Source organism: Penicillium cosmopolitanum (genome assembly GCF_028827165.1).
Source record: "Penicillium cosmopolitanum strain IBT 29677 chromosome Unknown utg000008l:1.0-4398992.0:1.0-4402845.0, whole genome shotgun sequence".
NCBI classification, from domain to species: domain Eukaryota; kingdom Fungi; phylum Ascomycota; class Eurotiomycetes; order Eurotiales; family Aspergillaceae; genus Penicillium; species Penicillium cosmopolitanum.
In genome coordinates, this window is record NW_026622678.1 from 2001246 (window position 1) to 2025937 (window position 24692).

The 24692-nt window shown below is 50.5% G+C and overlaps 6 protein-coding genes across 6 annotated transcripts; 3 read left to right on the top strand and 3 right to left on the bottom strand.

The window, feature by feature from the left end:
• Window positions 1–30: 30 nt before the first annotated feature.
• Window positions 31–3559, bottom strand: N7509_007325 (isoleucine--tRNA ligase ILS1; the record flags this gene model as incomplete). Its single annotated transcript, XM_056631962.1, has 6 exons — window positions 31–2596; window positions 2648–2771; window positions 2834–2900; window positions 2957–3004; window positions 3077–3324; window positions 3376–3559. 6 exons carry the CDS (start codon window positions 3557–3559, stop codon window positions 31–33), a joined length of 3237 nt encoding a protein of 1078 aa, XP_056487513.1.
• Window positions 3560–3872: 313 nt separating this feature from the next.
• N7509_007326 (uncharacterized protein) lies at window positions 3873–7769 on the bottom strand (the record flags this gene model as incomplete). The annotated part of the gene is made up of 6 exons (XM_056631963.1): window positions 3873–3959; window positions 4007–6556; window positions 6605–7071; window positions 7131–7326; window positions 7385–7435; window positions 7494–7769. 6 exons carry the CDS (start codon window positions 7767–7769, stop codon window positions 3873–3875), a joined length of 3627 nt encoding a protein of 1208 aa, XP_056487514.1.
• A 480-nt stretch (window positions 7770–8249) lies between these two features.
• rat1 (5'-3' exoribonculease Dhp1) lies at window positions 8250–11558 on the top strand (the record flags this gene model as incomplete). The annotated part of the gene is made up of 6 exons (XM_056631964.1): window positions 8250–8423; window positions 8477–8555; window positions 8642–8922; window positions 8978–9103; window positions 9163–10961; window positions 11012–11558. 6 exons carry the CDS (start codon window positions 8250–8252, stop codon window positions 11556–11558), a joined length of 3006 nt encoding a protein of 1001 aa, XP_056487515.1.
• Window positions 11559–12439: 881 nt separating this feature from the next.
• N7509_007328 (pentafunctional protein ARO1) lies at window positions 12440–17322 on the top strand (the record flags this gene model as incomplete). The annotated part of the gene is made up of 3 exons (XM_056631965.1): window positions 12440–17119; window positions 17173–17217; window positions 17293–17322. 3 exons carry the CDS (start codon window positions 12440–12442, stop codon window positions 17320–17322), a joined length of 4755 nt encoding a protein of 1584 aa, XP_056487516.1.
• Window positions 17323–17725: 403 nt separating this feature from the next.
• N7509_007329 (cytochrome P450) lies at window positions 17726–19527 on the bottom strand (the record flags this gene model as incomplete). The annotated part of the gene is made up of 5 exons (XM_056631966.1): window positions 17726–17869; window positions 17934–18804; window positions 18860–18984; window positions 19041–19228; window positions 19296–19527. The coding sequence occupies 5 exons, from the start codon at window positions 19525–19527 to the stop codon at window positions 17726–17728; spliced, it is 1560 nt and encodes a 519-aa protein (XP_056487517.1).
• A 3425-nt stretch (window positions 19528–22952) lies between these two features.
• N7509_007330 (putative integral membrane protein Pth11-like) lies at window positions 22953–24363 on the top strand (the record flags this gene model as incomplete). The annotated part of the gene is made up of 6 exons (XM_056631967.1): window positions 22953–23094; window positions 23144–23163; window positions 23213–23249; window positions 23313–23380; window positions 23445–23815; window positions 23877–24363. The coding sequence occupies 6 exons, from the start codon at window positions 22953–22955 to the stop codon at window positions 24361–24363; spliced, it is 1125 nt and encodes a 374-aa protein (XP_056487518.1).
• Between the last annotated feature and the right edge of the window lie 329 nt (window positions 24364–24692).

The window sequence follows — 24692 nt, forward strand, 5'->3', positions numbered from 1 at the left end:
GGCAAAATTTTCATAATTTAAGTTAGCGCTTTACAGCTTCACAAGGCGCAACAGGAAGGTAGCGTTCTGCACCTCTTGCTCCTCCTGTGCGATGGTTCCCTCTTCATCGGCGCTGGGAGCCTTGCCATTGACAACCGCACGCTCATCAAGCGGACGACGAACAGCCTTTTCGATAGCCTGAGACTGAGACTTGAATGCCTTAGCAAGGCCGATCGAGTCCTTATCCTCCAACACGGTGTATTCCATCTTGACATCATCCGTGGGGACCAGTCCGGCGGCCTTACGCAGGCGTTGGAGACGGTTGATGATCTCACGGCCAATACCCTGCTCCGCCAACTCAGGGTGCAGTTCAGAATCGAGAAGGGTCATAACATCATCATCGGTGTTGATCTCCAGGTTGGAAGCGCCTGCATTCTCCTTGATGCCTCTCTTAACAACGAGGTCGCCTTCCACGAGCTCAATACCATCGACCAGAATCTTCTTTTCGGCGACGAAGGCCTTGACGGCCTCGCTAGTCAGGTTGGGCAGAGCCTTCTTGACCTTCTGGACATCCTTCTTTAGCTTCTTGCCCAAAGTAGGCCAGTCGGCATTGGCACTGTACTGCACGTTGTACTTGGCCTCGTCAGAAGAGAGCACAAGCTCCAGGACGTTCAATTCCTCCTCGATATATGACGCTAGGGACTTGACGTCATCCAGGTACTGCTGGTCCTGGTGAATGACCACAAGGCTCTTGAGAGGAGTCTTCAGACCAATGGAGCGGCGCTCACGAGAGAGACGGCCAAGTTCGATAACCTTCTGCATGCGAGCGACCCGACGCTCAACAACTTCATCGAAAAGCTCCTCTCGTACCTCGGGGAACGAAAGGAAGTGGACAGAGCGAGGGTCCTCGGCGTGGAGCGATTCCGGAATGTGAGGGAGGAGGCGCTGGTAGATGTTGTCGGTCAGGAAGGGGGTGAAGGGAGCAAGACCTCGGACCAAAGTGTAGAGGACTTCAAAAAGAGTGTTGAGGGCGTGCAGAGTATCGTCAACGCCATTCTCACCCTTGAGGCGCTTGCGGTTGAACCGAATATACCAGTTGGTAGTGTTCTCAATCAGGCCCAACAGACGAGGGACGACAGTATACAGGCGGTAGGCAGCCATTTCTTGGTTGACGAACACCAGAAGACTTTGGCAACTGGCCAGGATCCAGCGATCCATGACGTTGGTGTTGGTGGATTCGGCCTTGGGGTCGAAAACGAAGTCGACATTGGAAGCCTTCTTCAAGAGCTTCACTTGGTCCTCAAGGAACCTGTAGCTATTCCACATAGGCAACAGAACCTTGCTAACGATCTCCTTGACACCGCTCTCCTTGAAACGCAGAGGTTCAGCACGGACAACTGGAGAGTTGATCAAGTAAAGACGCAGCGCATCCGCACCATAGCGATCCATGATCAAAGAAGGATCAGGGTAGTTCTGAAGTCTCTTCGACATCTTCTTACCATCCTCTGCGAGGACAATTCCGTTCACAATGCAGTTCTTGAAGGGAAGCTTGCCAAACAAGTGTGTACCAAGAACAGTCAAAGTGTAGAACCAACCACGGGTCTGGTCCAGACCCTCAGCGATGAAATCAGCGGGGAAGCTCTTCTCAAACTGATCCTTGTTCTCGAAGGGATAGTGTTGAGAGGCATAAGGCATGCTACCAGACTCAAACCAGCAATCAAAAATCTCAGGCACACGGCGGAGGACACCCTTGCCTTGCTGGCTGGGGATGGTGATATGGTCCACCTTATCACGATGAATATCGTTAAGCTCACCCTCGTAGCCGCTCAGCTTCTTGAGCTCTTCGACCGAGCCAACCGCGACAATCTCCTTGTAGTCATCAGAGACCCAGATGGGCAGGGGAGTACCCCAGAAACGGTTGCGAGAAATGTTCCAGTCACGAGCGTTCTTGATCCAGCTGGCAAATCTGCGATCCTTCACAAAAGAGGGGACCCAGTGGGAGTCTTCAATGCCCTTGAGCATTTGAGGGATGATGGGAGTGACCTTCACGAACCATGAAGGCACAGCACGGTAGATCAAAGGAGTATCGGATCGCCAGCAGAATGGGTAGCTGTGAGTAATCTGACTGTCAACAACGAGGCGGCCGGTGGCCTTGAGGTGTTTAATGATTGGCTTGTCAGCGGCCTTGACGTGCTGACCCACGAAGTCCCGGACTTCCTCAGTGAAGCAACCGTTCGGATCAACGGGGTTGGGAGGCAGACGCTTGTCGTTGATCACACCGTGCTCGAAACCAATCCGGTAATCGTCCTCACCAAAGGCAGGAGCCTGGTGGACAAGACCAACACCATCATCCGCGGTGACATATTTATCGTTCAAAATGCGGAAACCGTGGTCTTTGAACTCTTCGTAGAAGTAGTCGAAGAGGGGCTCGTATTTCCATCCCAGCATGTCTGAGCCCTTAATGCGATCCACGATCTTGAACTTGGCCTTCTTGGGGTCCTTGTAGAGGGTTCGGAGCAAAGACTCAAGCAGAATATAGTTCTTACCGCTCGCCTCGTCGAAAACCTTGATATATTCGAAGTCGGGGTGAACACAAATGGCGATGTTGGAGGGGAGACTGCCTTTGTGTTAGCATTTGTGCCGTATGCAATGGGAGAGCTTCACGCACGTCCATGGAGTAGTAGACCAGATCAGGGCGTAGGTATTTTCCTGCCCAATGATAGGGAAGTTGACCACAACGGCAGGGTCCTGTACATCCTGGTAGTTCTGAGAGGCTTCGAAGTTGGACAGAGCTAGGAAAAAGTAAAGAGAAATTAGTCAATGCACCTGCTTCCAGATTGTTCAAGTCACTCACTAGTCGCAAGCGCAGTCGAGTATGGCATCACTCGATATCCTCGGTATACCAAATCCTTCTCAAAAAGCTAGGAAGACGAGTTAATCTCTGCTTGAAAATGTGCTTTTGAATGCGTCGATGTACCTGCTTGAAGACCCACCAAACGGATTCCATAAACGTGGGGTCCATGGTCTATTTAAGAAAGAAATCAAAGTTAGTAATAGTACGAGAAATGCCACGGGATATTGAAGACCGCTGACTTACCTTATACGGCTTGTCCTCCATATCAATCCAACGACCCAATCGATCGATGGTGACCTTCCAGTCGCCAGCAAACTTCATGACGATGGACTTGCACTCCTCGTTGTACTTCTCAATTCCAATCTTCTCAACTGCCTGGAGGCCGGACATGCCGAGCTTCTTGTCGATCTCGTACTCGATGGGGACGCCGTGGGTGTCCCAGCCGAACCGCCGCTCGACATAGTATCCCTTCATTGCCCAGTACCGGGGAACTATAACCGCACAATTAGTAATATACAGAGATAAAGTGACGCCCTACGTACCGATATCTTTAATGGTGGAAGCTAGAAGATGGCCATAGTGAGGCTTTCCAGTCGCGAAGGGAGGACCATCTGAAAAGGACCATGGTTTGTTATTCTTTGAGAGCTCGACTTGGCGCCTAAAGGCATCAATCTCTTTCCACCGTTGGAGAACAATCTCCTCCTCGGCAGGGAAGTCCATCGACATGGTGATGTTGCGATATCGAGTGGAATGACAATCTTGAAAGAAGGAGAGTCAAAGAAAGCGTGAGTCACCCCCGCCATTGGACATTTTTTGCCAGCCACAGTGCGCCCTGCGTACCCCTCCCCGCTCACCGCCTCCTATTTCTGGCAACATATACAAGCTGATGTATCAAAGGCACCACAATGCACATTATGTAGCAAACATTCGGATTTTGTAATGGTATACACATGTAAAGCAGTGGTCAAGCACAGGAAGAAATGGTATTTCGAAATTGACAAGTCGGGTTTCGCTATACACGGATTGAACACAGAACCATCTACTCGTCTCCACTCTCCTCGTCATCGTCGTCTTCATCATCATCCTCGTCCTCTGAAATGTCTTGGCCAAGGTCCTTGAGTCGTTGCTAGAAGATGTTAGACAGTTCCCCAAAAGTAATGATAGTAGCCATACCTTATCTTCGGTCCGCTTAGCCTCCAGATCGCCAAATACAATCAGCAGGTCGTCCAATTCCGTCTGGGTAGCTTGACGGGCCTCCTCCTTCTCCTTGGCCTCGGACTGAGCTTGTTCAAGCTTGGCCTGCGCATCTTTCAGGTCCTGGGTGGCCTTTTGAGCTTGTGACTCAACCTCCTGCGCCTTGCGTTCAGCGTCAGCAGTACGTGTCTCGAGCGCAGACAATTTCGATGAGAATTCTCCGTTGGCAGTCTTGAGTTCTTGGGCCGCTTTTTGCTGTGCCTTCTCGAGATCTGCACGCAAAGTCTCAATGGTCTTCTTAAGATCTCCCGCTTCGAATTTTTGCTGGTCCTTTGCAGACTGGCTATCCTTATTAGATTTTTGCTTAGCGCTGTCTAGTTCTGATCGCAAGGTTTCGATGGTCTTCTTGAGCTCAGCAGTTTCAGATTCCTGTTGTGCCTTGGCGGTTTCGAGTGACTGGGCGGCGTTTTTCTTCTCTTTGTCGAGATCCGATTCTAAAGATTTTATCGTCTCCTTGAGCTCAGCAGTTTCGGAATCCTGTTGTCCCTTGGCGGTCTTAACTGATTGAGCAGCGTTTTTCTTTTCTTTGTCGAGCTCTGATTCTAAAGATTTGATCTTCTTCTGAAGCCCAGCTGCGTCAAATTCCTGCTTGCCCTTTGCCGCTTCAAGGTCCTTTGTGGTACCCTGGGACTTTTCCAAGTCTGACCGCAGCTTTTCGATGGTCTTTTTGAGATCAGCAGTCTCTGCATCATGCTGCCCCTGGGCAGCTTCGAGGCTCTCGGTGGACTTTTGGACCCTGTCAAGATCAGACTGCAGGGTCTGTCGAGCCTTTTTAAGGTCAGCAGTCTCGGCTTCGTGTTCGGACTTGACGGTGGCCAGTTGTGACTCCAATATCTTAATCGAAGCTCGAAGGCCGCCAGTCTCGGTCTGATGTTGACTGTTGGCCGATGAAAGAGTGGCTTCTAAACCCTGGAGCTTTTGGTGTAGATCGGAAATTTGAGCAGCATGGCTGTCTTTGGATTGAGTGATCGCCGATTCCCGTTCGCCGATAGCTCTCTTCAACTGCGCGACCTCGCCTGCATATTTATCGCCAAGCTTTGAGATCTCTCCTTCCAAGCCACGGATCGTCTTCTGTAAACCAGCAACTTCTTGTTCGTGGTGCGATTTCACCTTCGCGCTCTTTCTTTCGTACTCCGCTGAAGCTTCTTTTAGCTGGTTGTCGATAGCACGTAATTGTTCGCTATGCTGCTTGAGAAGTTCGTTCTTCGATTGTTTGTGCTGTTCATCCACTCTAGATAGCTCTTGCGCATGCGCGTATCGAAGAGACTGTTGGGATTGCTGGGACTTGGACGCCTCCATAGACCCTGATTCCTTCGACTTGCGATGATCCGATTGCTCCTGCTCAAGCTTCCGCTGAACATTAACGAGGTCCGACTCCAACTGCTGGACTGTTTGGCTCCGGTCTTCCAGTTCCGCACGCAGACTGTCGACGAGTTCACGGGATACACCTTTTTCAACACCGTTGGCAACGACCGAGATTTCGAATCCGGGTTCACGGTCGATGGCCCGGAGTAACCGGCTGAAGTTGTCCTTGAGGAATTCCACAAAAGAACGATCAAAGAAGACCTCAGGGAGCCCACCTTCGACTTGCCCAGCGGAGGTCTGGGGTAAAACTTCAAAGTCACGAACCAAAGGACATTCCCGCAGTTTAGTGATTTTGTCAATATATTGCTCTCTCCCAAGTTGCTCGAGAAGCAGTTTATGCAATGTGACTCTGGGGATGGGAGAATCTTTGGTTGAGAATTCATAGATGATTCCCAAGAGAACAGTACAGAGTCCCGGCATTATCTTACTGGGAGCTCTCTGGTGCTTTATCTCTTGCAAAAGGGTCTGGATGCTGCTTCCTTCCACAAGCAGATCATTCACAACATCTGGGTCTTCGAAAAGCCAACCGCAGAGTAACATCAGATAGCCAACAGTGATGCGTTCATCGTCGCCACGTTGCAAACCTGTAATCAAGTTCCCAATCACAGTTTGAACACTGGTGACAACTTCTTCGCCACTCTCAGCATCGCCCTCGGTCACTTTCATGGCAGTGGCCTTTGCCTCGTTGTCATCGAACAGCAAATGGAACATCAAAACAGAAGCCATCCAGACTTGGTACGGGTCGGCATTTCCTCGTGATTCGGGTGCTATGAGCAATACCGAAAGGATGTTTGGAATTCGATCCTGTCCGCTTTCGTGTCCTTCAATTGCACGCCTGAGGACATGCATCCGAATTCCGGGGTGATGAGCAAAGAAAGCCTTCATACATTCGCACGCTGCGAGGCGGGCATCTAACATGCTGTTGGGCGAGGGCTGAAGACTGAGCTTCAGGAAAGCCTCAATGACATTGATACGTTCTGGCTCCGCATGTCCGTTGGCGGCTTTGTCGTCCCGCGAGCGAGATCCCCATGACACCTCAATGTCCCCGAACCTCTCCTGCAAAGGTGAGTTCCCTCGAATGAGATCGGCACAAGTCGAGAGGGCCTAGATGGGGTTAGCAAAGCACAAAAATGATGCCCACGCAAGCCTTACCTTTGATGTAACATTGACGCTGAACTTCTGCCCAAACGCTATACTGAGGACCTGCTCCGTAACACCATGCTGCCAGAAAGCTGTTTGATTGGCGGGTGTCCCAACACCGCCACGAACCAGAAATAGCTGAATGATCGCCAATAGTCCCCAAACATTTTTGTCTCGATGAACGAGGGCCCATGCTGGCGCAGGTTCGTCGCCACTCTCCATTTCTTGTTCGCAATCGGAAAGAAGCTTCGTTAACTTCTTCACACAGCCAGTCTCACGGAAGAATGATTGGTTCGAAACGTTGAATCTCAGTAGATGAGCGAGCAAGGATAAACAATCCTCAACCACTTCTGTTCCATGGGTCAAAGTACCCTCCGCTTCGATCAACGAAAAAAGGATTTCGAATGCATTTTCGAATGCCACCAGCTTTTGTAGTTCTTCCGAGGCGGGGGTGAGGGCGATAAGGAGGAGGAGGGCCTCTGACAGATATGGTTGTTAGCTTCATGTCAACAACGAATTAAGACAACATGATCCATACCGTTTCTGACAGGCTCTCTCGTGTCTGTAAGTACATTGACAAGCCGGGAAATTCCCAATGGCGCCGTAAATATGCATTCTTGGGTTCGCTCGGGTCTGGCGCTGCTGATATGGGACATTAATTGCAATGAATATAGTCGAGAATAGAAGTCTTTGGTTTCGAGAAGGTCTAGAAGGATCGTAATATTGTCCTGTCGCTGTCTCCATTGTTAGCATAAGTCTCGGGTACTAGGTATGCACACAGCAGTGCCCTACCTGGGTGAATTCGTCCGCCAGCCAAAGAGCTATTTCATCTGATGCTTCGGGCTATATGGACAGTGATTAGCATAACTCTATGGCGTTCAATGCTGTAAATTGCACCCACGCTATTCTCATCAGGATTAAAGAGCATCAGCAGGGTCTCAAGGACCACTTTGGTGGTCTCAACATCCTCGCCGTCATTGCGAAGACTACTGATCAACGACCGTAGGCCTCCAGAGGCTACCGACGCAGGATAGAGCTTCGCAAAGCTTCTCAGACCTTGGATAGCAGCCCGCCGATCCTCCAACAAAGTTGCACTCTGCAGTCTGTTGCTGAGCACCTCGATTGTGTCCGTAGCCGTTTGTTTGGCCGGAGCTTGCGATTCAAGAATTCGAAACATCGCAGCTAGCTCGTAATCTCATGGTCACCTCCGACCGAGGTAGAAATCAATAGGCATCGAAGAGTGAAGAACAAGAAGGTAAAAGGTGGACGCCCCGAGGGCAGAGAGCTGATTGCAGTAAAGCTGTCCTCCCGACGAATGACCAAAGGGGGGTTAAAGGCCGGAACTGCTCAAAGTCTCCCCCGACCGCCCGGAAACAATTCACCTTCGCCGCAGAGACTTTTTGGTCTTTATCTCGCAACCCTCCCAACTTGCGCCGCGATCTCCTTGACGAGGGGCTTACTTTTTCTTTGATCCGATTTCGCAAGTCGTCGAGAGCCGCTGCGATCCCGGTTTTCAACTCACAGACTATCTGTGAACTACAGACATTCCGTGCGCGTCATCAGGCCTATCGCGTCTGCAACATACCGCATTCGAGCGCAACGCCAATTTTGACAATTTGACAAGACTTTAAGCTTAACCCACAGTCGCATCATCAATATGGGTGTCCCCGCGCTGTTCCGATGGCTTTCCAACAAGTACCCCAAGATCATCTCCTCGGTGATTGAGGAGCTTCCGCAAGAGGTGGATGGAGAGCCGATTCCAGTCGATACTACGCGCCCGAACCCCAACGGCGAGGAAATGGACAATCTCTACCTCGATATGAACGGCATTGTTCATCCTTGTACCCATCCGGAAGGACGCCCACCCCCGCGAACGAGCAAGAGATGATGCTGGAGGTCTTCAGATATACTGATCGAGTGGTCAATATGGTCCGTCCGAGAAAGCTCCTCATGATCGCTATCGGTACGTGCAAATCTAGACTTCGCGCAATTTTATTTAATTACACAGTTGGAGTCTGATGTATACTAACATACTGTTTTTCTACTTAGATGGTGTTGCTCCCCGAGCCAAGATGAACCAGCAGCGTGCCCGACGCTTCCGGTCCGCCCAAGAAGCTAGAGAAAACGACGAGAAGAAAGAAGAGCTCCAAAAATTGCTTGCTAGACAAAATGCCAAGAAGGGCGGCGACGCAGTCATGCAGGAGGAGGTGATTCAGAAGACCTGGGACAGCAATGTCATTACACCTGGAACCCCGTTCATGAACATACTCGCCGCATCATTACGTTACTGGATCGCCTATAAGCTGAACACTGACCCAGCTTGGGAGAAGGTAAGACACGATTTATTACGTCTCAACTATGTATCATGCATTCTAACGATCTTAGATGAAAATCATCATCTCAGATGCTACTGTTCCTGGAGAAGGTGAGCACAAGATTATGGAATTCGTGCGCTCGCAGCGTGCATCACCAGAGCATGACCCAAATACCCGTCATGTCTTCTATGGTTTGGTAAGCCTCACTTATTGTCACAAACACATACCTGCAAATTACTGATTCTGAATTACTAGGATGCCGATCTTATCATGTTGGGTCTCGCGACTCATGAGCCTCATTTCCGAATTCTCCGTGAGGATGTGTTTTTCCAAGAGTCAAAGCCCCGGACATGTAGACTGTGCGGACAACCTGGACACAAGGCCGAGGAATGTACCGGCAAAGCAAAGGAGAAGAGTGGAGAATTCGATGAAAAGCAACACGCTGCGCCACTCAAGCCTTTTATTTGGCTTCACGTTTCGGTTCTGAGAGAATATCTGGCCGTTGAAATGCATGTCCCTCAGCAGCCGTTCCCGTTCGATATTGAGCGCGCGCTCGATGACTGGGTTTTCATGTGTTTCTTCGTCGGAAACGATTTCTTGCCGCATCTGCCCTCCTTGGATATTCGTGAGAACGGCATTGACACTCTCATCGCTATTTGGCGTGACAATATTCCTGCTATGGGAGGCTATCTCACCCAGGATGGACACGTCGATCTGAAAAGGGCCCAGCTCATTTTGGCAGGATTGGCCAAACAAGAAAGTGCGATTTTCTCTCGTCGTCGTCAGGCAGATGAAAGAAAGCAGGCCAACGACAGGAGGCGCAAAGAACAAGACCAAGCTCGGAATCAAGAGCGTGCCAGCAAGCGGAGACGCAGCTCCCCACCGCATGATAATGCGCCGGGTAACCGCTCTCGTGGTGGTGCTGGCGGCATCGATAATGCTCCTCCCGCAGCCCTGGAGTTGATCACTCCTGCTCGAGGACACCTGACCAAGGAGAACAGAGAGATGACTCAAAGCATGGTCGGCAACCGTGGAAATGTCTACCGTGCCAATATGGAGAACAAAAGTGCTGCTGCTGTCTTGAAGAGCAAACTCATGAAGGGCCCTCAAAACGAAACTAGTACCGAGGACGCTTCCAGCAACCCCCAAACCGAAGAAGCATCGAATGGCAATGAGGAGCCAACATCTCCATCGGTTCTTGGGAAACGAAAGATTGACGGTGCCGACGAACAGGACGGAGAATCTGGAACCCCGGGCAGAGACTCCCCTCCTCCACCCCCTCCTAAGAAGAAGGAGGATGAGATGCCAGAGGATACCGTTCGCCTCTGGGAGCCTGGATTCGCTGATCGCTACTACGAGCAGAAATTCGGTGTCGATCCTGAGGACCACGAGTTCCGCCACAAGGTTGCTCGCGCTTATGCCGAAGGTCTCGCTTGGGTTCTGCTATACTATTTCCAGGGCTGCCCTTCGTGGACCTGGTATTACCCATACCACTATGCCCCATTTGCCGCGGACTTCGTGGACATTGCCGATATGGATCTCAGCTTCGACAAGGGTAAGCCGTTCAAGCCGTTTGAGCAGCTGATGGGTGTCCTGCCGGCATCATCTAACCACGCCCTACCCGAGGTATTCCACGACCTCATGAGCGATCCGAACAGTGAGATCATTGATTTCTACCCCGAGGACTTCCCATTGGATCTGAATGGCAAGAAGTTTGCTTGGCAGGGTGTGATCTTGCTTCCTTTCATTGATGAGAAACGCCTACTTGCTGCCATGGAGAAGAAATACCCCCTTCTTTCTGATGATGAACGTAACCGCAACACTCATGGCACAGAAGTGCTTCTGTTGTCGGATCAACATCCGCTTTATCAAGACCTCGTCGGCAATTTCTACTCCAAGAAGCCCGGCCCTGCAGAGTACAACCTGAACATGCGAGTGAGTGAGGGCTTAGCTGGTATTGTCGAGCGTAGTGAGACATATATTCCCCATGGCTCCCTGGTGTCTGACTTGGAGGAATATGGCATGCCCAGCCTCGACGATGATCGATCACTCACGTAAGTTACTTTCCACTCTCACTGTAATCAGCTCACTAACAAATTGACAGCGTCGATTATACCATCCCGAAATCCGAACATGTTCACAAATCTATGCTGCTTCGAGGCGTCAAGTTCGCTACACCCATGCTGAACTCGGCCGATGTCCGTGCCGTCAAGGGCCGAGCCCAAAACTCCGGCCGCTCCTTCGGTGGCGCACCATTCAGGGGAGGCGGCCGCGGTGGACGGATGGACTACGGATCGGACCGTGGAGGAAACCAAGGAGGACCCGGCCGTCCCAACCCATTTGCTGCCCATCTCGACCCCCGTTTCATGCCCGGCCAACAAAATAACATGGCTCCGGGATGGGTTCCCCTGGACAAGGCGGTGGTGACTACTCAAGAGGACCACCCGGACCCCCACGTGGTGGCATGTCCAACCAGTATGGATATAATCAGGGTTACCAGCAGGATCACTATGGACATGGACATGGTGGACACCGCGGTGGCTATGGTTCTCATGACAACCGGGGCCGGGGTGGCTACCGTGGCGGCGGTGGTGGTGGTGGCCGATACCGTGGAAACCGGGGAGGCGGCCACTACTAGTAGTGATAGCTGATGAGACAGAGAGCTTTTCTCGTTCTATCACACGTCGCTACATCATGATATGTACCTCATAACATCTTTCGTGACTGGATAGGAGGAGTTTTGAGGAGAATTGGCGTTTGGTTCTTTTTTTTCCTGCGAGATGTACAAAAAAATGAAATTATACGACCATAAGATGTTTATTTGCCTCGCACTCGATTCAGGACGCTTTTTCCAAGGAGGTTCTTTCTAGTCTTTGTATTTTTTGGCTTCCTGCATCTCATGCAATAGATCCTGCAGAGAGATGTGGTAGGCACTAGTAGCTCACCAATGGGGGAAGTATATGTATTCGGGAGGGCTGTAAAATAGTGACAGGTTCAGCCACGCATATGCGAGGGGCGGTCAATAGGACGAGCAGCGACAAGTCCAGCTGAGGCATCACAAAAAGCAAGTCCAAAACAAACAATATTACAGAGTGCTCCTCCATATGTGTCTAGTAATAGTGGATGTGCTAGTGGCTCAGCTGGACTGACTCACCGAAGGCGGTCAGAGAGAACTGCCGCGAGATCGGGAGGGGGAAAGAATTATTGACTCAGTCACAGTCATAGTCATTACTTCCAAGCATCTTCCTGGCTGGTCGCATTTTGCCAGGTCTTACGCTGACTCTCGGTGCAGAAGTCCCAGGTACGTTCTCTTGCTCATCTCTGCGGCTGAGAGCTGGCATTCAATTCCTCCTTGGTGCGCGCCTTGCATACAATCGTTAGCTTCAACTTCGATTGTGGGGGAGGAATTAGCCCAACTCCCCGAAGATCCTCCCCTCCCTCCAAAAAGAGCCAAACACTAAAATTCCCAGAATGAATTGAGCAGGAAACTGGAATTGCACATATCGAAATCACACCGTTCCTGTCCATCATCATGACCGAGCCCACCAAGATCAGTATCTTGGGCCGGGAGAGCATCGTCGCGGATTTTGGCCTGTGGCGCAACTATGTGGCCCAGGACCTGATCACCGGCCTGCCCTCCACGACTTATGTCCTCATTACCGATACCAACCTCGGATCCATCTATACCCCAAGCTTTCAAAAAGCATTCGAAACCGCCGCCGCCTCAGTCAACCCTGCCCCGCGCCTGTTGGTCTACAATGCCGCCCCCGGTGAGAGCTCGAAGTCCCGCCAGACCAAAGCCGACATTGAAGATTGGATGTTGAGCCAAAACCCGCCATGTGGTCGCGACTCTGTCGTTATCGCCCTGGGCGGCGGAGTGATTGGTGATTTGACTGGTTTCATTGCGGCGACCTACATGCGTGGAGTTCGCTATGTGCAAGTCCCCACCACCCTCCTCGCCATGGTGGATTCCTCAATTGGAGGTAAAACAGCCATTGATACGCCGTTGGGTAAGAACCTGATCGGTTCCATCTGGCAACCGTCAAGAATTTACATTGATCTCGAATTTTTGGAGACACTCCCTGTCCGAGAGTTCATCAATGGCATGGCCGAAGTTATCAAGACAGCCGCCATCTCGAGCGAGGAAGAATTCACCGCGCTCGAAGATAATGCGGACCTGATCCTCAATGCTGTTCGTGGCGAGGCTAAGCCTGGCCAAGGCCGCTTTGACGGCATTCGCGATATCCTGAAGGCCAGAATTCTGGCTTCTGCCCGCCACAAGGCTTTTGTTGTATCCGCAGATGAGCGTGAAGGTGGTCTCCGCAATCTTCTGAACTGGGGACACTCCATTGGCCATGCTATTGAAGCCATTCTTACCCCACAGATCCTCCACGGCGAGTGCGTTGCCATTGGTATGGTCAAGGAGGCCGAGCTTGCCCGACACCTGGGCATCCTGAAGGGCGTTGCTGTGGCCCGTGTTGTCAAGTGCATCTCCGCCTACGGCCTTCCAACCTCTATGAAGGACTCTCGTGTGAGGAAATTGACAGCTGGCAAGCATTGCTCAGTGGATCAGTTGATCTTCAACATGGCCCTGGACAAGAAGAATGACGGACCCAAGAAGAAGATCGTTCTTCTGTCAGCGATTGGACGCACCCACGAACCCAAGGCTAGTGTCGTTGCCAACGAAGATATTGGAGTTGTTCTGGCACCTAGCGTCGAGGTACACCCCGGCGTCCCCAAGACTCTTAATGTGACCTGCTCGCCTCCTGGATCTAAGAGTATCTCCAACCGCGCTCTTGTTCTCGCTGCATTGGGCTCGGGCACCTGCCGTATCAAGAACCTTCTGCACTCCGATGACACTGAGGTTATGTTGAACGCCCTCGAGCGACTGGGAGCCGCCACCTTCTCCTGGGAAGAGGAGGGTGAAGTTCTTGTCGTTAACGGCATGGGAGGTAATATCACGGCCAGTCCGTCTCCCTTGTACTTGGGCAACGCTGGAACCGCTTCCCGTTTCTTGACAACTGTTGCCACTCTTGCTACCCCGAGCACCGTTGACTCCAGTGTCCTTACCGGTAACAACCGAATGAAGCAAAGGCCTATCGGCGACCTTGTTGATGCTCTGACCGTCAATGGTGCTAGTGTTGAGTATATGGAGAGCAAGGGCAGCCTGCCCCTCAAAATTGGAGCTTCCGGTGGCTTCGCCGGAGGTAGCATTAATCTTGCTGCGAAGGTTTCTTCGCAGTACGTCTCTTCACTGCTTATGTGTGCTCCCTATGCCAAGGAGCCTGTGACTCTGAAGCTGGTCGGAGGCAAGCCCATATCCCAGCCCTACATTGACATGACCACCGCCATGATGCGCTCCTTCGGTATTGACGTGAAGAAGTCCACCACCGAGGAGCACACCTACCACATTCCCCAGGGCCACTATGTCAACCCTGCCGAATATGTTGTCGAGAGTGATGCAAGCTCTGCGACTTATCCGCTTGCCATTGCAGCCATCAGCGGTACCACTTGCACCGTTCCTAACATTGGCTCTAAGTCTCTTCAGGGTGATGCTCGTTTTGCGGTCGACGTCTTAAGGCCGATGGGCTGCACCGTTGAGCAAACCGATTACTCCACCACTGTCACTGGCCCGACTAGCGGCATTCTTCGGCCGCTGCCCAACGTGGACATGGAGCCTATGACTGATGCTTTTCTAACTGCCTCTGTTCTCGCCGCTGTCGCCCGTGGCGATGGCTCAAACCACACCACCCGTATCTACGGAATTGCCAACCAGCGCGTCAAAGAGTGTAACCGAATCAAGGCTATGAAGGATGAGCTTGCGAAGTACGGTGTTGTCTGCCGTGAACACGACGATGGTATTGAGATCGACGGCATTGAGCGGTCTACCCTCCGTCAACCCGCCGGCGGCGTTTTCTGCTACGACGACCACCGTGTCGCCTTCAGCTTCAGCGTCTTGTCACTTGTGGCCCCCAAGTCTACTCTCATTCTCGAGAAGGAGTGTGTTGGAAAGACATGGCCCGGCTGGTGGGACTCTATGAAGCAACTTTTCGGTGTCAAGCTTGACGGCAAGGAGCTGAGTGAAGAGGAGCTGGCTACCTCCACACAGGAGGAGAAAAGCAGTGCTTCCGTCTTCATCATTGGCATGCGTGGAGCTGGTAAGACCACCGCCGGAAACTGGGTTGCATCAAGCCTCGACCGACCTTTCATCGATCTTGATACCGAGTTAGAAACGACTGAGGGAATCACCATTCCGGAGATGATCAAACAGCGTGGCTGGCAAGGATTCCGCGATGCGGAGCTTTCCGTACTTCAGCGTGCTATGAAAGACCGACCTACCGGCTATGTTTTCGCCTGCGGTGGCGGTGTAGTTGAGATGCCCGAGGCCCGTAAACTCCTCGCTGACTATCACAAGAACAAGGGTAATGTTCTCCTTATTATGCGTGATATCAAGCAAGTTATGGACTTCCTCCAGATTGACAAGCTTCGCCCTGCCTATGTGGAGGATATGATGGGAGTATGGCTGCGTCGCAAGCCCTGGTTCCAAGAATGCAGCAACATTCAGTACTACAGCCAACACTCCAACAACACAGAGCTTGCCTTGGCTTCAGAAGACTTCCAACGCTTCATGCGGGTTGTCACTGGCCAACAGGACAATCTCAGCATTATCAAGAAGAAGAAGCACTCCTTCTTCGCCTCCCTGACTCTACCCGACTTGCGCCAATGTGGTGAGATCCTCAGCGAGGCCTGTATTGGCTCTGATGCCGTGGAACTGCGGGTCGATCTCTTGAAAGATCCGGCTTCGGATAACGATATCCCCTCCGTGGATTTTGTTGCCGAGCAAATGTCTTTCCTCCGCCGCCGTGTTACGATTCCCCTCATTTTCACCATCCGTACCAAGAGCCAGGGTGGTCGCTTCCCCGATGATGCCCATGAAGCTGCCGCGCAGCTCTACCGTTTGGCGTTCCGCTCGGGATGCGAGTTTGTTGATCTTGAGATTGCTTTCCCCGATGAGCTCCTCCGTTCCGTCTCTGAGATGAAGGGTCACTCGAAGATTATTGCCTCTCACCACGACCCTCAAGGCAAGCTCTCGTGGTCCAACATGTCTTGGATTCCATCTTACAACCGTGCCCTGGAGTATGGTGATATAATCAAGCTGGTTGGTGTCGCCAAAACCCTGGATGACAACACCGCTTTGCGGAAATTCAAGAACTGGGCTGAGGAGGCTCACGAAACCCCATTGATCGCCATCAACATGGGTGACACTGGCCAGCTCAGTCGCATCCTTAACGGTTTCATGACACCCGTCTCCCACCCTAGCCTTCCTTTCAAGGCTGCTCCCGGTCAACTTTCTGCGACTGAAATCCGCAGGGGCCTGTCGCTTATGGGTGAGATTAAGGCCAAGAAGTTCGCCATCTTCGGTTCGCCTGTCTCTGGCTCGCGCTCACCTGCCCTCCACAACACCCTGTTCGGCGAGATGGGTCTTCCCCACAGCTACGGCCGCCTAGAGACCACCAATGTTGAGGACGTCAAGGAATTTATCCACGCTCCCGACTTTGGCGGTGCCTCTGTGACCATCCCTTTGAAGCTGGACATCATGCCACTCCTGGACGATGTTGCCCAAGAGGCCGAGATTATCGGCGCCGTCAACACTATTGTCCCTGTCGCCAACGGCAATGCGGCCCCTCGTCTAGTCGGCTACAACACTGACTGGCAAGGAATGGTTCAGTCTCTGCGTAACGATGGTGTCTACGGCTCCAACGGTACCCAGAGCGCCGTGGTTGTCGGCGGTGGTGGTACCGCTCGTGCTGCCATTTTCGCCCTGCACCACATGGGTTTCTCCCCCATATACGTTATCGGTCGTACTGCTAGCAAGCTTGAGGGAATGGTTTCGACTTTCCCCACCAGCTACAACATCCGTGTTGTCGACAACCACAGCCAGCTAGACACTGTGCCCCAAGTCGCCATCGGCACTATCCCTGCCGATAAGCCCATCGACCCAATCATGCGTGAAACTCTATGCAAGATGTTCGAGCGTGCCCAGCAGGTCGACGGCACGGTCATTGGCAAGTCTTCTGAGGGCCAGTCGCCCCGTGTTCTTCTTGAGATGGCCTACAAGCCTTCAGTAACCGCGCTGATGCAGCTCGCTTCCGACTCGGGCTGGAAGACTATCCCTGGACTTGAGGTTCTTACTGGCCAGGGTGTTAACCAGGTATGTATTCGACCTTGGCTCTTTTGGGTAAACGGATTGCTAACTTCTTGCAGTTCATTCACTGGACTGGAATCACTCCTCTGTACCACGTCGCCAGAGTAAGTCATGCCTGGAACTCCTTTTCATGATTTGAAATTTGATCCCGATTGTTCTAATACTGACTTGGTCTTAAGGCTGCTGTTATGGGTGATGGCTCTGCCTAAATCGTACGATTCCCTTTCGGTATCAATGCACTTCTGTTTTCTACAAACGGTTCTCTCTTCCAACGGATTTGAAAAAGTTGCTCGTCTCGGTTCACTCCGCACTTTATGTTTCAGATGATATGCAGATTTGCTTTATATATGGTTACAATAAATAGCATTGATTTTGGCCTTCATCTAAATTTGGCAATTGGTTCCAACTTGGGTGTAGACGTATCAGTACGATTTTCCTTGTTGTCAACGATTGTAGTACAGCCTGGGAGTCCATACCTTGAAATATGTTTGAGTAATAAGAAGCCGCTATCCATTCGAGAATTTTAGGAAGTATTAACTCTCTGTAAAAGATCAAATGGTACCTAATTGTACATATTTTGAAGAAAAACTATTTGGAGCGACGTCCCTTTTTCTACTGTGGGCTGACGGGAGGAGTGACCTGTGGGCGCTTGGAGATGGTCAACCATACATCCCGCCAATAGCCAACGCCACCCTTCACCACAAATTGAGCAGTCGGTTTGTCCTTCACGGACTCGGGCTTGAACTGGCGGAAGAACTAAGAAGAATTAGTAAGATGAGGAATTCGACGCCACAGCCTATGTACGGGAGAAAGATCTTACCTGCAGGGGGCCCTTGAATAGCTCCATCATCGCAATGTCGCGTCCCAGGCACACGCGGGAACCATATCCAAAGGCGAAGTTATACTTGTTGTACAACTTGGCCTTCTCCGCATCCAACCAGCGCTCAGGACGGAACTCCTCAGCATCCTCGCCATACAAAGCCGGGTCACGGTGCACCAGATACGGATTGCAGGTGATCTCAGTACCCGCCGGAGCAAACTTGCCATATAGCTCCAGACCAGGCTCGGGGACGTAGCGAGGGAAAATGTTCGGGGCAGAAGGGCAAAGACGCATGGTTTCCTTGACACAGCCTACGAAGAATGGCAAGTGCTCAATGACTTCGTCATACTGGGGCATATCGGAGATAAGTCCCTTGCGTGTCGCATTGTCAATTTCATCCATCATGCGGTCATATGATTCCGGGTTGGATAGGAGGAATTGGATCAAGGCCTGGAAAGCGGTACCAGTGGTATCGGCTCCAGCAAGTAGAACCAGGAGAACCTCTGCGCGAATATATTCCAAATCAAGAGGCTTGCCCTCGTCGGTACGAGCTTCGATCAGCTTTTGGAGAAGGTCGACACGGTTGACCGGCTTGCCACTGTTGATATCCTCGATGCGCTCTTTGATGAGCCGATCACGGAAGCGCATCAGAACACCAATGCCCGTGTTATCTTCTGGAGTGGCGACGAGATACTTCTTCATGAAAGTTGTCTTCATCCAGGATGTAAAAGGGTGCAGGCGGGCAAGGAAACCGAAGGCAGGGAGGCCATCGTGGAAACCTTGGATGAGGCCACCAACATCTTCGCCCTTCTCAATAAACCCGAAGGGAGCGCCGAAACCAATTTCGCTGATGATGTCGTAGGCCATATAGCTATTTGTGCAATAGGTTAGCCAGATTCGATTGAAATTAGTTGTGCCAAACTTACACTGCCCACCAAGCAAAGTCGAAAGCCTCGCCGGATTTGACAAAAGTGCCATTGAGCTTGTCGCTCCATTCGCGGATGCGCGCGTCGATCATTGGCTCCATACTTTTGATATTGGTGAAGCTATACTGTATTGATTGTTAACACTCGTCTCGTGAATCACTTTTTGTCCTTTGGAACTTACAGGTCCCGCAACGTGTTTCCGGAACACTGCGTGAGTCTTGTGGGACCTCATGTTGAACAGGCTTTCATTCTCACCGAAGCTACCCGTGATATAGTGTCCAGTTTTGTCCACATTGCGTTGGTAGACTTTGGGAAGCTTGGAGTGGTCGCTGACCAGCAGCAATGTGGGAGTAATGCGAACGACAGGACCTAATAAAAAGCAATCAATTAGTTATTTCTCTGTATTTATCACCCCTCTCTCGCACGAGAATCTTACCGTATGTCTTAGAAAGTTCATGAAAGGTAAGATATTCCGTCTCGGCCAAGTTCTGCTTCGCAATCCAAAGACGGGTCACGGATGCCCAGAAGGGACCTGGGAATTTGGATAGCGGGTGGAAGAACCGGTAGTACACGATTTGGTAGACAAATTTCGAGATGACGTAGAGAAAAAGAGCGAGAAAGACATTGGTGACTGTCACCAGTGACAGCGCACTCTCTGCGAGACCCATTATGATGGCTGACAGATTCAAATGCAACACATCTGCAGATTAGAAACTTTTGACAACAAGAGGGGCAGAAATGACTCTCAAAATAACCGCGGAGAGTCCCTCCGCCATCTCCTTTCAATGCCATTTGGATGATAAAGGAGACAAAGTCATTGGTCGGGTGGGCAGTGCCGAGCCACAATGGACAATCCACCCGCGGCGGGAGTCCAAGTGCTTTTATTTCGGGTTTAGGGTCTAACGGCCAACTAAATCACCAAGGCATGCTCCTTCGCTCTCTAAATGTGTCCACTTCGTCATTTAGTTTGACTGCTATCTTCTTTGGCGCCGTTATGCAGTGGAGATGTAATTCCACGAACCCTGTTGGCGACTGGAGACACGAATAGCTCATGTGGATATATGGACATGATTTTCTTGGAAACCATGTACTCGTAGCTATGCCTAGGTACGACGCAAGACTCGTGTCTCGACGGGTCTTTGCTGAAGCAGTAATGATTTTCATTCTAATAGGGTCCGAGCTGTCACTCACTCTTGATTCAAGTATTTCCAAAAAGGGAGAGGATCCGGCGCAATCTCCTGGAACGTTCGATGCCGTTATATCCACAAGAAGGATGATCGTTATTCTGGATCGCAATTGCCTAGAACGAATAGACACACGACAGGGGGGATTTTCCGTATTGAGGACCCATTCCCTCGCCTCATTTGTACAAGGCTCGGTGGGGAGCAGTTAAGTGTCAGGCTAGGGAGTGGTGGATCCTGCCACCCCTCAGTCTCCACTCTTTGAAGGAGATGTTTTCCTGTCGCCTGCCTGCAGGATTTAGGAACATAATGTCATGAATCCACCTGTCTTCACGGCCACGTTGCGCTATGAATTCACGAACGTGTTCATTTGCTTAAGTCCTTTATTAAATGCAATGCGTAGAGAGAAAAACGGCCCGAAAACTGTTATGAGGATGCTTAACCTTAGATCGATACCAAGGTGATCTATCAATCGATTCTCGCAAGCCAGAACGGGGCCTCAGAACTGGTCAATGCATCACAGGCCGTACTCTCGGACCTGGTGCTCTTGAATAGGAACCCGGTTATCCGGAATCATCGTGCCTCCTCGATGGACATCGGATATCCTTCTCCACAACGGAGTCGTACATGATGCCGTTGCCACCCACGTTCCCGTCCAACTTCCTTGTTGGGAATACCACAACAAGGGGTGATGGACCCTGCTGTGATGAGCATGACTCGGGGGTACACGCCACATCCAATGTCCCCATTTCCCTTCGGTTGTTGTGATCCTCTGTCTCGGTAAGTATCCATCTGCGTCCCCGCCTCCTCAATTGCCAAGGCCATTGGAAAGACTTGTGCCGGGATTCGTTTACAATCGTGTCATTTTTATAGCGAATGCAGATCAAAAACGGTGATCGATAAGGCGAGATGCGTTCCGGATCACTCTGAATTTTTTGAATTTTTTTTTTTAAAAAAATATATATATATAAAAAATTGACGTCCCAAGTGATGAATGGATCGTGGGAGTTCAATTGCAATGTTAGAAATCGGCATGCGCGTTCGGAGTATTCATACGGAGTATAGATGGGACTGATGGTGTTTGGAGGTGTCTCATCTATTCGTAGTTACTCCGCTACTCATCACACTAAACTGTAGCTGCATGCACGAGGACATGTCTCTCCCGTTTTGCCCCCTGTTTTTCTTTTCGCATTTTAGCGCGGCGCACAATAGAATTGTTACTCGGGAGAGTGCAAATCACATGGACATTGAATTGTGACTAGAAAACATCCGCTTCCCCTGATTTCTTCGACCGGAAAGCTCGTGTCTCGCCCAATCTCGCTTAGAACTGACGCGGCTGAATGGTGACGACCATCGGAGTGTCCCACCAGTGGATATGGTGGGTCCGAGGAGGACGGCTCGGGGGGAATGAGGATTGCAGATCATATTTGCTTTTAGGATAGCGCCCTAAGTGGGTCATCTTGGGGATCTTTGCTGATTTTTACGCCTTCTTGGTCGGCACATCGCGACGCCCATTGAAGAGATCCCGGGGCCGTCTGAAACGTTGGCTGCGATGATCTCCTCACAATATCTTGGTCGTCCATGCAAGAGTAAACTTTGAGAGCCACTTTTACGAGACACAAGGCGCATTAAACTTGCCGCAGCGCCTGTCAAACAAAAGTTTAAGACCACGTAGATAATGTCATAACCCGCGAATTAGGATCAACGTTGAAGTAAAACAAAACCAGACAAAAAAATCGGAGCACAAAACAAACAAAAAGAAGTGGAAAGTCAGCACTCGCCAGTCGATCGATGTTTTCCTATTCGGCAGGATCTGCCGATGCCCCACGCTTGACTCGATTTCCGATTTCTACTGGACGTGCTCGTTGTACATGGTACATTTTCACATCGGCTGTGCATATGTACTTTTGAATTCAACTCTTACCCTTTCACCGCAAGATACCGGTTAGTCGGTTAAGAATATTGTAATTGCACGGAGTAGATATTCAGAATTTAAACCCAAAATTGCTTTTGGGGGACCTTGACGCAAGGCAATCCAGACTTTTTGATCAGCAGTATACGAGACTTGACCTTCCGACTGACCCACACATTCTGTCTTCCCTGCTTATTCCCGATGCTCAGTCTCCGTATGTACCCTCCTGACTTCAGGGCCTTCCCGTTTGATGTTTGAGCCCACCCCAGAACGAGAACGAGAACACCTATTGTGCGGAGTACTAGGTGGTTCGAATTCACGTAGTGGACCCGTAGTAAATATTCCCTGCGGCTGCACTGTTCGACAAAGGGGACATCGGCCACATCTCCGCATCTGGCTGGCAAATCAAATGGCTCTTAAGCTTGACGAGTCTTCTGGAGTCTCGGCTCGACGCCCAAAAAAACATATTCCCAGTCCCTAGGTAAGAAAGCGGACATTAGCCCAGTTGATCGGCGGTCTGAACGAGGAGAAGCTGCTGCTGCGTCTCTGAATCGTCTGGTTGTAGTTCTCTCTTGGGTAAGATCTTTCCAATCCCCACAGGCTTGGCCACCTTTTGGCGGCAACGTTATTGGAACCGGTGGATCTGGAAGCTGCTAGGAACCAGTGCCATGCTGCCGCTAGCATATGTACGGAGTACGGCGGACAATTTTTTTTTTTTTTTTTTTCTTTTTTCAGAGTTAAATCCTGGCAGGCATGTGCCACCCTCGAATAAAGACAAAGGTACATTCTTCTGGCGCTTTTCTCCATTGTATTTCTCATTCTTATTCTTATTTCGTTCTTTCATTTCTTCTACGCCGTTGGATGTCTTTCTTGTCCTGGTGACATACTAGTAAAAGGCTTGTTCAACGTATACTCCTAATTAACCGCATCCAACTTGAACGGATATCGATGATTCGACTTGCCGTTTTCTTGTTTGCATTCACTCTTTTATTTACTCCTCATGGCCATCACAAGTGATCATGGCTCACAAGGGCCTGTCGTTGTCGGAATTTGTCTTGCATTCGCCGTTTTAACATTCATTGTTTTGAGTCTGCGGTTGTTTGCTCGCGTCTATGTTCTAGGTAAAATGGGGGTTGATGACTGTGAGTTATCCTGTCCTGGCTTATTGAGAATTGGCTAACAAATATTTAGATCTCATCATCGGTGCTTGTGTAAGATTGAGTCGATCTCGTTGATGGAAATAGAAACTGACAACACCAGCTATTATCATGGGCATTCATCGCCGTCACTATTGTTGGTGAGTTCCTTGATCTCGGCTATGAACTTCCCGTCTCTATAGTCAGGAGCTAACCTACCTCAGCGGTTGAAAATGGTCTCGGTCAACATGCGAAATATGTTGATCCGAACAACTTGATTACCTACGGATTTGTCTGTTCACAGCCATCTATTAATTGATCGAGTTGATTCCTTTGCTAATTCCAACTCTGTGCAGGCGGTTTGGCTGAGTTCAATGTTCTATCTCGCAACCCTTGGGTTCGTTAAAACATCCGTCTTGTGGTTCTACACTCGCCTGGGCGACCGGACTCTCACCCGAATTTCATGGGTTATGGTTGGAGTCATTGCAGCTCAAGCAGGCTCTTTCGTTCTCGTCGCCGCATTTCAATGCCAAACAATCAGCAAAGCCTGGACCGGCGCCGGTCCTGGAAAATGTGTCAACATTAATGTGTTTTATCTGGCCAACGCTGCACTGAACATCTTTACCGATCTCTTGACCTACACTCTTCCCATCCGAGTCATCTTCAAACTTCAGATGCCGCGCAAGCAGAAAATTGCGCTGGCCCTGATTCTTTGTCTTGGTCTTTTGTAAGTGTACACCGAACAATGCCTCATTGACTTGATCCGCTCTAATACAATTTCACCATAGTGCCTGTGTTTCCTCCATCATTCGAATTACCTATATTCCCGCCATGCTCACATCCGCCGATGCTACATACGCTATCAGTGGAGCTATGTACTGGTCCGTCATCGAAACAAATGTCGGCATATTTGCCGCCTCAATCCCATCCTTTAAGGCTATTGCCTCTCGCTTCCTGCCCCGCTTCATCGGCGAGTACAGCAGTGGCAGAAAATACGGACCTTGGTCTGGTAATACCGACGCTCGCAAATACGGTTCAGGTTTCACCAGAGTCACCGACCCAAACCAGATCACAATGGGCACATTGAATGGCAAAGAAGAAGGTGGAATGGGTACTCAAATCGGCGCTACCGTAAACGACAACTCGAGCGAGGAGAGGATAATCATTCCCGATGGCAAAATCTTCACTCAGACAGAGATTGAGACTACCGTTGAGACAAACGGCATCTTCGATACACCGGGCGAGCGGGCTCACCGGTCAAAGCGTGGATTTTAATTAAAAACTAAACCTTTCTTTCCCCCTCTCTTGTTGGGCGATTTCTTTTTGCTTTATTGGAAAGGGACATGAGATAAATTCTCATATAAACGGATTACTATCAGCGGTACATCTTGGCTGTACGAATACCCTTTATAGCGACAATATCAATCAATACGAACCCTTGTTTCGCTTGATATTACCTCAATTCACAAGCTTCAGTCCAGTTATAGATTATGGGTGTGTGTACGGCGAACTGTGTTGATAATGGTCGATTAGGCACTTGAATCGAGAGCTAGGATTATGGCCTCCATAGCGGCAGTCGACCCTGTGTTTTAGCTTGTTCCACG